The 11,146-nt window shown below is 28.0% G+C and overlaps 1 protein-coding gene across 3 annotated transcripts in view; it reads right to left on the bottom strand.

The window, feature by feature from the left end:
• Nucleotides 1–9,550, bottom strand: part of LOC117167876 (arginine--tRNA ligase, cytoplasmic) — a 24,969-nt gene extending 15,419 nt beyond the window's left edge. For 2 of the 3 annotated variants that reach the window (XM_033353105.1, XM_033353106.1), the window contains exons 1-5: nt 9,443–9,550; nt 9,147–9,323; nt 5,450–5,678; nt 4,392–4,819; nt 313–454 (exon numbers count right to left, since the gene is read on the bottom strand). In XM_033353105.1, the coding sequence (XP_033208996.1) occupies nt 313–454; nt 4,392–4,819; nt 5,450–5,678; nt 9,147–9,323; nt 9,443–9,490 (1,024 nt within the window). In that variant the 5' untranslated portion in view covers nt 9,491–9,550. The remainder of the gene's footprint in view (nt 1–312; nt 455–4,391; nt 4,820–5,449; nt 5,679–9,146; nt 9,324–9,442) is intronic. The other variant, XM_033353107.1, reaches the window with a different exon arrangement.
• Between the last annotated feature and the right edge of the window lie 1,596 nt (nt 9,551–11,146).

Raw genomic sequence — 11,146 nt, 5'->3', positions numbered from 1 at the left:
TAATTTGATATCACAATTTGAAAAAATAAAATAAATGAAGCACGCTCCCAAAAAAAAATCCTTGACATTTCCAGGTATATAAAAATTCCCTGACAATTCCCGGTTTTCCAGATAGGGTAAACACCCTGATATTTCCCGGAATCCTGTAAAATGTAATAAAATCATTGAAATCCTCAGAAATTTTATAAAATAACGTGGAATATTTTAAAATATATGATCGGCTGATTTTGTGAATTATCCTTTCGCTCCATCTGCTTGTTCTTTTTTTTAAAATAAAAGGCATATCAATATAAATATTGCTACTACTATCACCTTTCCTAGAAACATCACAAATTAATTGCCAGCCTTTTATAATATCAGGATCGTGAGCCTGTAATTTGACGACACAACTGTAGGCCCTATTTTTAAAATCCTTGTCCTCGTCGAACCTCAGTTTCGATTCCTTGTAAAAGCCCTGCAAAAAGTATACGTGTTACACGTATATTGCGTTTAATGAGCCCTTTAGCTGTATTGTACTCAGGGTGGCGATCCAGCAAACGATGTCAAATTCCCGGTTTTTCCCGGTCAAGTTTTTCATTTTTCCGGTCAACTAAAAGTAACATGTTCCTATTTTTTTGAGCAAAACTAAAAAATTTATTTTAAATAATGACGTTTATTCTAAACGTCCTTACAAAATTAATTAATTTTTAAATAAAATTATGAATCATTAACTGCAATAGTGTAATTTTAAACCAAAAAGATGACTTAACTAAAATTGTAAATTTTTTAACTGAAATACTTCCATTTTTAAACATAGAAATGAATTTTCAAGTAAAAAGATTAATTTTCTACTAAAAAAATACCATTTATCAGCAAAATACGTGAATTTTAACGAAATAGTTGAATTTGTTATTTAATAAGATAAATTTTCAACCAAATAGTTGAATTTTGAAATAAAAAAATAATAATTTTCAACCGAAAATGGAATAGTAAGATTATTAGTTAAACAAATTAATTGAAAAACAAAACCTAAGACTTTGCAACTTAACAATGAATCTTCAAGTTCAAACTAAAACTATGGAATTTTCAATTAAAATAAGTTCAATTTTTCAGTTAAAAAAATTATTTTCCGCACAAAAAACTAACTTAAAAAAAAATAGTTACATTTTCGAACAAAGTGATGAATTTTCAAATCAAATTGGAAATACTATTAATGGAATAATACTATATTGGAATATTTAGCCAATAATTTTTAAAAACGACAAATTTTCATTCAAATTTATTGAATTTTGAAATAGAAAAAAAAAACACATAATTGTCGGCAAAAAATGAAAAAAGTTAAATTTTCAGTTACAGAAATTAATTTTCAACCAAACTGATGAATTTTCAACTAAAACAAAGTATCCTCAATTAAAATAGTTGAATCTTCAAAAAAAAAAATATATATATATAATAATAATTTTTACTAAAAAAGATCAATTGTCATCCAAAACTTAAATAATTAAGTTTTAAGTTAAGAAAATCAACCTTTAAACAAAAAAGATAAATTTTCGTATAAAAAAATTGTTTTTCAACCAAAAATTGAAGATTTAAATATTCAGCCAAAAAATGAATGTTTAAGCAAAAAAATGAGTTTTTAACTGAAATTATGAAATATCGAACTGGAATAGTATTTTCAGTAAAAAAAAATATTTTTCAATCAAAAAAGAAACAATATTTCAATAAAATAGTTTGTTTCACAACCAAAGAACTGAATTTTTAATTTAAATGATAAATCTTCAATAAAATTAAAAATAATTTCTAACAAACAAATTTATTTTTCAACCGAGTAAATTTATTTCTAACCTGAAAGATTAATTTTCAACTAAAATTATGAATATTTTACTGGAACATATGTGAATTTTTAACAAAATGAATGTATTTTCAATTAAAACAGACAAATTTATATCCAAATTGTTAAATTTTTAACTAGAAACGGTCAATTTTTAATAAAAAATGGAATAGTAAGATTTTCAGATAAACAAAATTATTTTTCAACAAAACTAATGAATTTTCGATTAATATAAGAAATATTCAACTGTAATAAAATTCTCACTCATTTCTCGTTCATTTTCCAGTTAATAAAATTCTTTGCCATTTCACATTTTTTCCCGGTCATTTCTACGTTTTTTTCGGTTAATAAAATTCCCGGTCAACAAAATTTCAACAAAATTTCCAATCATTTCTCAGTTAGTAAAATTCCTGGCCATTTCATACTTTTTCCCGATCTTTTACCCGCTCATTTCTATGTTTTCCCGATTAATAAAATTCCCGGTCAATAAGATTCACATTCATTTCCTGACCCACAAAATTCACGGTCATTTTCTATTTAATAAAATTCTTGGTCATTTCTTCTTTTTTCCCGGTCATTTCTATGTTTTTTTCGGTTAATAAAATTCCCTGTCATTTCCTTATTTTTTCCCGGTCAACGTAATTCTCGTTCATTTCCCTCTTTTTTCCAGGTCGATAAAATTCCCGGTTATTTACCAGTTAATAAAATTCCCAGTAATTTTCCTCTTTTTTCCCGATTAATAAAATTCCCGGTCATTTCCTTGTTTTTCCCGGTCGACAAAACTCCCAGTAATTTTCCTGTTTTTTGCCGGTCACTAAAATTCCCTGTAATTTTACTTCTTTCGCTGATCAATAAAATTCCCGGTCATTTATCTGTTTTTCCCGGCTAATAAAATCTCCGGCCATTTTCCGGTCAATGAAATTCCCGGCTATTTTCCTGTTTTTTATGGTCCATAAAATTCCTTGCCATTTCCCTGTTTTTCCCCAATTATTTCAAGGTCAATAAGATTCCCGGTCATTTCCCGGTTTATAAAATTCCCGGTCATTTTCCTGTTTTCCATGTCAATAAAATTCTCGATCCTTTCCCGGTCAACAAAATTTCCGGTCATTTCCCAGTTAATAAAATTCTTGGCCATTTCACACTTTTTCCCGATCATTTCTATGTTTTCCCGGTTAATAAAATTCATTTATTTCCCGGCCCACAAAATCCACGGTCATTTTCCAGTCAATAAAATTCTTGGTCATTTCACATATTTTCCCGGTCATTTCCATGTTTTTTTTCGGTAATAAAACTCCCAGTTAATAAAATTCTTGGTCATTTCCCTTTTTCTCCCGGTCAATAAGATTCCCGGGCCTTTCTATATTTTTCCCGGTTAATAAAATTCCCGGCCATTTTCTTGTTTTCTCCTGGTCAATGTAAATCTCGTTCATTTCCCTTTTTTTTCCAGGTCGATAAAATTCCCGGTTAATAAAATTCCCAGTAATTTTCCTCTTTTTTCACGATCAATAAAATTCCCGGTCATTTCCTTGTTTTTCCCGGTCGACAAAATTCCCAGTAATTTTCCTGTTTTTTGCCGGTCACTAAAATTCCCTGTAATTTTCCTTCTTTCGCTGCTCAATAAAATTCCCGGTCATTTATCTGCTTTTCCCGGCTAATAAAATCTCCTGCCATTTTCCGGTCAATGAAATTCCCGGTTATTTTCCTGTTTTTTATGGTCCATAAAATTCCTTGCCATTTCCCTGTTTTTTCCCCAATTATTTCAAGGTCAATAAGATTCCCGGTCATTTCCCAGTTTATAAAATTCCCGGTCATTTTCCTGTTTTCCATGTCATTTCCCAGTTAATAAAATTCTTGGCCATTTCATACTTTATCCCGATCATTTCCCCGCTCATTTCTATGTTTTCCCGGTTAATAAAATTCATTTATTTCCCGGCCCAAAAAATCCACGGTCATTTTCCAGTCAATAAAATGCTTGGTCATTTCACATTTTTTCCCGGTCATTTCTATGTTTTTTTTTTCGGTAATAAAAATCCCAGTTAATAAAATTCTTGGTCATTTCCCTTTTTTTCCCCCGGTCAATAAGATTCCCGGGCCTTTCTATGTTTTTCCCGGTTAATAAAATTCCCGGTAATTTCCAAGTTAATAAAATTCCCGGCCATTTCCTTGTTTTCTCCCGGTCAATGTAATTCTCGTTCGTTTCCCTTTTTTTTCCAGGTCGATAAAATTCCCGGTTAATAAAATTCCCAGTAATTTTCCTGTTTTTTGCCGGTCACTAAAATTCCTTGTAATTTTCCTTCTTTCGCTGCTCAATAAAATTCCCGGTCATTTATCTGTTTTTCCCGGCTAATAAAATCTCCGGCCATTTCCCGGTCAATGAAATTCCCGGTTATTTTCCTGTTTTTTATGGTCCATAAAATTCCTTGCCATTTCCCTGTTTTTTCCCCAATTATTTCAAGGTCAATAAGATTCCCGGTCATTTCCCGGTTGATAAAATTCCCGGTCGTTTTCCTGTTTTTTTTTTTTTTTTTTTCGGTCAAATTGCCACCCTGGTACTATTATTTTGTTATGTGAATTTTCTTACTTGCAGATCCGAAATAGGGGGCGAGACGGTCAGGTAATTCGGAAATCTGTCCTGCAGATGAGCGATCAACATTCCGAATTGAGTTCCCCAATCGCCGATGTGATTCAGTCTGAGCACATCGTGACCCAAATATTCTAGAAGACGAGATATACTGTCGCCGATAATCGTCGATCGCAAATGTCCAACGTGCATCTCTTTTGCGATATTGGGACTCGAAAAGTCCACGACGATCCTCTTCTTTCGTGTACATGGCGGCGGCGAGACTCTCCCAGCCTTCACCAGATTCGTCAGAGACGTCAGTCCGAACTCCTTTTTTAGGAAAATATTTATAAATCCTGCTCCAGCGACATCCACTTTCGCGACAAGTGGCGAGTCCGAAAGTTGAGCAACTATATTATTCGCGATATCGCGAGCAGGGACGATTTTGCCTTGAAAAAATTCATGGAGAACCATAGAGAAAGGGAGCTTCAAAAGCCGAGAAATATTTTTAAATTATAAATTCACTTTTATTTTAACCCTTGGTTACCACACTTCAATGGAGTAACACGCTTACCCCACATGGGTCCAATAGACCCAGGCGAAAAAATCGATATAAAAAAACAAAAAGTTATTGAATATTTTTGCTTGAAAATGTCGCAAGTTCAAAAAATGACTATTTTCATTTAAAAAATTCATAACTTTTTTAATTTTTCATATTAAGTTCAGTCGATCTTTCAAAAAGTATATTTATTTCGAGGAATGAATGAAGGATTCAATCTGATGTCAATATACGCTAAAAAAATTGACTCCAAAAATCATTTTTGCACGTACTTAACACACTTGGGTCCAAATGACCCAACTCAATTTTTAAACAGCTGCTAAAAATAAACTAATGGTCCCAGCGTCATGCTAAACGTCCTGAAGGGTAGTTAAACTCTTCAACTATCGACGAATGTTGCAAAAGACCCGCTCGCATTGCATTTGGGCACTTAAAATTTAATTACAAAAGGTCGTTGGGTCCAGTAGACCCAAGAGTAGTAAGCAAGGGTTAAATAGCTTCGATGGAAAATGTATTGTACCTTGTTTTCTGAAATACTGTGAAAGAGACATAGCACTATTGCATTGGTAATCGCCAAATTTGGGATTCTTTCCTGTGATATTTATATCAACTGGAGGATCCGGAATCTCAGGATATGCAGCAACGATTGCTTTTTCGAAAAGATTGTAAAGAGCATCTTCGATACAAATTAGGGCGTTCGAATTTGAAGATTCTCTAGCAAATTCTTTCTCTTTGTACACTTCCACTGTCTGAAAAAGGTGAATTTAAAAAAAAAAAAGACTTTTTATTAACTACTAGCAGCCACAGACACGCGTTGCTGTAGCTCAGTTATACTAAGTTGAATTTATATTATATACTAAATTTGGCGCCATCTATTGGCTGCTTATCCAACCTAGATTACGTAAAATGTTGAAGTGTCGGTCCACAAACAAACCTACACCGACATCTGTTAGAAAATTATGGCGTACACAAATACAAACATTTAATTCGCAATAAAAAAAATATTGAGGTAAATAAATGAGATAAAAAGTATCCTATCCTTTAAGTTGGACCAAATTACACGCAGTATGCAAAATTTCATCAAGATCGGTTAAGTAGTTTTGGAGTTTAGTGGTGACAAACATCGTGACACGGGATTTTTATTTATAAAATAATTTCAAAACGTTTCAATCAATTTCAGGGGATTTTAAGGGGCTACAAAGGATACCGAAATATTTTACCAAATCTTAAAGCATATCAGGGCATTTTAATAATTTTTTTATAAAAGAGCAAAACATTACAAATAAATGAATTTTGAAACAAATACTTCAATTTTCCACTAAAAAATATTAAAATTCTACACAAAAATAGAAAAGTTAAACTTACAGTTGAAAAATTTAATTCTAAAAAAACGGATTTTCAACCAAATAGTTCAATTTTCATTTTAACTGATGCATTTTCGACTAAAAGAATGACTTTATTTGCAACGCTTGAATTTTCAATCGAAATAGTTTTTTCATCAAAAAGGCTAATATTACAAGAAAAGACTAAATTTTTATTAAAAAAATGAATTTTCAGTCAAAAATATTAATTTTCTACCAAAAAAGAATAATTTTCACAAAAAAGACAGATTTTCTAAAGTTAAAAAAATTTTTAACAAAATAACTGAAATTACAACCAAATAATTTAATTTTCAGTTAGAGAAATAAATTTTTAACGAAATAAAATACATTTTTAACGAAATAATTAAATTTTCAAGCTAGCAAATTAATTTTCTACCAAAAATTTAAATGCCGCAAGAAAATCGGCAACAAATGTAATTAAATTTTTAGTTTCAAAGTTAATTTTTAATTTGAAAAAGTAATTTAAACCAAAACAATGAATTTTTAGACAAAAATATTAATTTTTTATCAAAATAAGATTCATTTGAAAAAAAAAAGAATCTTGAAACAAATATTTCAATTTTTAATCGAATTTTCAAACTAATAGATGAATTTTTAAGTAAAAAGGCTAAATTTTGATTTAGAAAAGACGATTTTTCAACAAAATAGATCAATTTTCAGCTTGAACAATTTTTTTTACAAATCATATAATACATTATTTTTAGATTCAAGAAATAAGTGTTTAACTTCGGTATCCTTTGTAGCCCCTTAAAATCCCCTGAAATTGATTGAAACGTTTTGAAATTATTTTATAAATAAAAATCCCGTGTGACGATGTTTGTCACCACTAAACTCCAAAACTACTTAACCGATCTTGATGAAATTTTGCATACTGCGTGCAATTTGGTCCAACTTAAAGGATAGGATACTTTTTATCTCATTTATTTACCTCAATATTTTTTTTATTGCGAATTAAATGTTTGTATTTGTGTACGCCATAATTTTCCAACAGATGTCGGTATAGGTTTGTTTGTGGACCGACACTTCAACATTTTACGTAATATAGGTTGGATAAGCAGCCAATAGATGGCGCCAAATTTAGTATATAATATAAATTCTTAAGCAAAAAAAATAGAATAGTAGACTCTGAAATTTGAAAAACATGTTTTTAACCGAATAAAATTAATTTTTAACGAAACGGTTAAATTTTAAAACAAACCGATGAATTTTAAACCAAAAAATTTAATTTCTGTTATAAAAATCGACAAACAATTAAATATTTAAACTTTTAATTAAAGAAATTGATTTCAATTAAAATAATAATAATAATTTTCAACCGAAGACATGAAATTTCAAAAATATTAATTTTTTGTAACAAAAAAAAAAAAGAATAATTTTTAACAAAATACGTGAATTTTAAATCTAATAGTTGAATTTTCAATCTAAAAGGTTAATTTTAGGCAACAACAAAAGACAAATTTACAAGAAAATAGATGAATTTTCAACAAAAAGGAATGATTTTTTAAAATAAAATACATGAATTTCAACTAAAACCTTTTTCAGGTAAAAATTTAACTTTTTAAAAAAAAGTTATATTTTTTATTTGAAAATTCATCTATTTCAGCAGAAATTTGATTTTTTTTTTAGATAAAAATGTTTGAAGATTTAACAATTTTGTTTAAAAAAATCATATTTTAATACTGAAAAGTAAAATTAAAATTTTTGTTTGGATGAAAATTCATCTATTTATTTTAAAATTTCTGTTTTTATGAAAAAATTCATCGATTTTAGTAGAAAACGCACCTTTTTGGATAAAAATGCAACTGTTTGGATAAAAAAAAATTTGTTTGTCATCATTTTAGGTTAAAAAATCGACTATTTTTTAGAAAATTTTCGTGTTCAAAATTCGTATTTTGGTCTTAAAATCAACTAAAACCTTTTTTAGGTAAAAATTTAACTTTATTTTTTGAAAAATTGTCTTTTTGATTTAAATATTCATCTTTTTTAGCAGAAATTTCATCTTTCTTAGATGAAAATGAAACTTTTTGTTTAAAGATTCATCAATTTTGTTTAAAAAAATCATCCTTTTTTTTTGAAAATTCAACTGTTTTATTAAAAATTCGTCTTTTCGGGTTAAAAATTCAAGAATCTTTATAGAAAATTCCATTCTTATTTTAAAATCATAACTTGATGTTGAAAAGTCAAATAAAAATCTTTTTTTTGCATAAAAATTAAAATATAGGTGTAGAAAATTTCTCTTTTCGATATAAAAATTTATCTATTTTGGTAGAAATTTCATCCTTCTTGAATAAAAATGCAAGTTTAGGTATAGCTAAAAAATTAATTATTTTATTGAATTTTTTTAATAGAGATTAATCTCTTTGGTGAAAAATTTACTATTTTGTTGAAATAATATCAACTATTATATTTTTCGTTGAGAAATCATTTATTTTGGAAGAAAATTCATGTTTTTGTTAAAAATTAAACTAATCGGTTGAACTACTTTTGTTAAAAATTTATTTTTCTTATTGAAAATTAAAATATTTTGTTCAAAATCCGTTTTTTAAAAGAAAATTTTAATATTTAAGTAGAAAATTAAACAATTATTTGTTGAAAAATGATCTATTGTTGTTCACTTGATCACACTAGTTATTGTTATAACATTAAAAATACAATAAACAAATCATGTGCAAGATTAATGAAAATCCTAGAATGTCAACATTTGAAAAAAATGTAACACTTTACATTTTTTACAGTATTTACCAACAAAAATAATAATAAATAATTTTCAATCATATAAGTATAGTAAATTACTATTTGAAAAATGAAAAAAAAAATTATTAATAAAAAACTCACCCTCTTCAAGATGGCAATACGGTGTTTTAGTTTGACATTTTCCTGTTGCAATTTTGAATTGTCCTCCTGTAATTTCTCTAATTCTTCATTGGAATATTCAGAAGCATCAGGGCCTCTTTTTTTTAATAAATCATTAAGCGTCAAAATTTCTTTTTTTAGTACTTCTATATCCCCCTCCTGATAAAGATTTAAAAAAAAAAAGAAACCTAACCTTAAAATTTGTTTTGCAGGATAAAACAGTAATTTTATATAAAAACCGTCGTATTTTTGAAGTTCCGATTACTAAAAAAACTTACCGCCATCTCAGCTTTCTTGTAAAGGCTTTCCAAATTCGGAACAGCCATCACGTTTAATATTTTCTGTCACTCACAGTGCTCTCGAAAAATTAAGAAAGAATGCACGTGCAATTGCGGATTTGAAAAATTTCTTTCAACGCGCAATCGATTTGCGCAGATTAAGGCATTTGAAGTGACGTCATATAGTAAGATGTCTGCATGCTGAGGGTCAAAACCTATATATCAATCAGCCCCCAGCCTCGACCGTGAATGTGTATGTTTAGTAGTTTTCTTACGACCCGGAGGGGAAATGTCGGTCAAACTAATCCAACAGATGGCGCCACAAAAAGTAGGTCTGTCTTTTTCATTGAATTGCATTAGGAAAAAGCTAAAATAATTAAAAACTTTATGCTGTTTGCAAATAAACAAAAAAAAATATTTGAAAAAATGAGAGTGACTATTATTAATTATTTAAAAAAAGAAAAAGTCATATAAAATTTGTAGTTTAATATGAATAAAATTTAATTTTGAGATGCATTTTAAAAGCAGATCGAACTTCATATTTATATGATTTATTTTGCTGATATTATTGATTTTATTATTTGTTCTAGTTAAACAAAATTATTTAATTTTGAAATTATTAATGTAGCTAATGAAAAAATTAATAATATTTAAGATCCCAATGACAGAAATATTGAAAACATATACATGATCAGAAGAATTAATAAAAAATATATTACTTATATCCAATATAAATATAATAATAATTAAAATATGTAAGTCTACAACTTAAGTTGCAATGTAAAGAATCTTTGTACCTTTAAAATCTTAACAGTTTCAAGTTTTGTAGGAAATATTTTTAAAAAGTAGTGGTAATTGTAATTAAAGTGTTTCAGGGAATCATTTGGTAAAAAGTAAATAACACGAATGATAAATGAGAAAATAGATTTAATATTATTCAATATAATGTATATATTTATTGAAATTGAACCAAATATCATTTTCAATAATTTATTTGTTGCTCCATCTTGAAAGCTTTTTTCTCGCTGCATTCAGCCCCTAATAATTTTATTGAAACATTTAAATTTAAAGGAGGTTTTGAATTAAGTAGTTAATTATATTATTGCAAATCTCATTTCTAAAATAAACAGACTATAAACTATTAAAATCTATCAACAAACGTATTGTACTCATGACGCACAGTTGGAGGAAATGCCCTTTTTTCATTCAAAAATGTCCAGAGCCTTCAATTTTTTTGAGATTTTTAATTTCTCTGTTTTAAATTAAAGATTATTAAATTCTATAGATCTTGATTCTCCGAACTTTTATCTCATCTATTTTTTTATTAATAACTTTTTCAGTCAAAGTATGAACAAAGTCTTATTATCGGTGAAATTATTTTTTTTTTTTTTGCTAAACGTGCTTCCCATTAATGTAGGAATGACATTTAATAACAAAAATAATTTAAAAGTTTATAATAATCACTGTGATAAACAATTTTTGTGGAAAAATATTAGAATTTGAGATTTTTCAAATTATAATTTCCTTCAATGGCCAGAAAGACTTCAGGTATTCTTTAAAATAATAAATATTTAATAATATTTGATAAAATATAACAATTTAAATTTTAGTAAATAAATTAGATAAACAAATTTTTAATGTTGGCCCTTTCGCATAGAAAATTTTTTTGCACTGGAAATGTTTTAAACTATTCGACGAAGGACT

Source organism: Belonocnema kinseyi, chromosome 2, assembly GCF_010883055.1.
Source record: "Belonocnema kinseyi isolate 2016_QV_RU_SX_M_011 chromosome 2, B_treatae_v1, whole genome shotgun sequence".
Classification (NCBI taxonomy): domain Eukaryota; kingdom Metazoa; phylum Arthropoda; class Insecta; order Hymenoptera; family Cynipidae; genus Belonocnema; species Belonocnema kinseyi.
The sequence above is the reverse complement of the archived record's forward strand: the minus strand, read 5'-3'. Positions and strand labels throughout refer to the sequence as shown.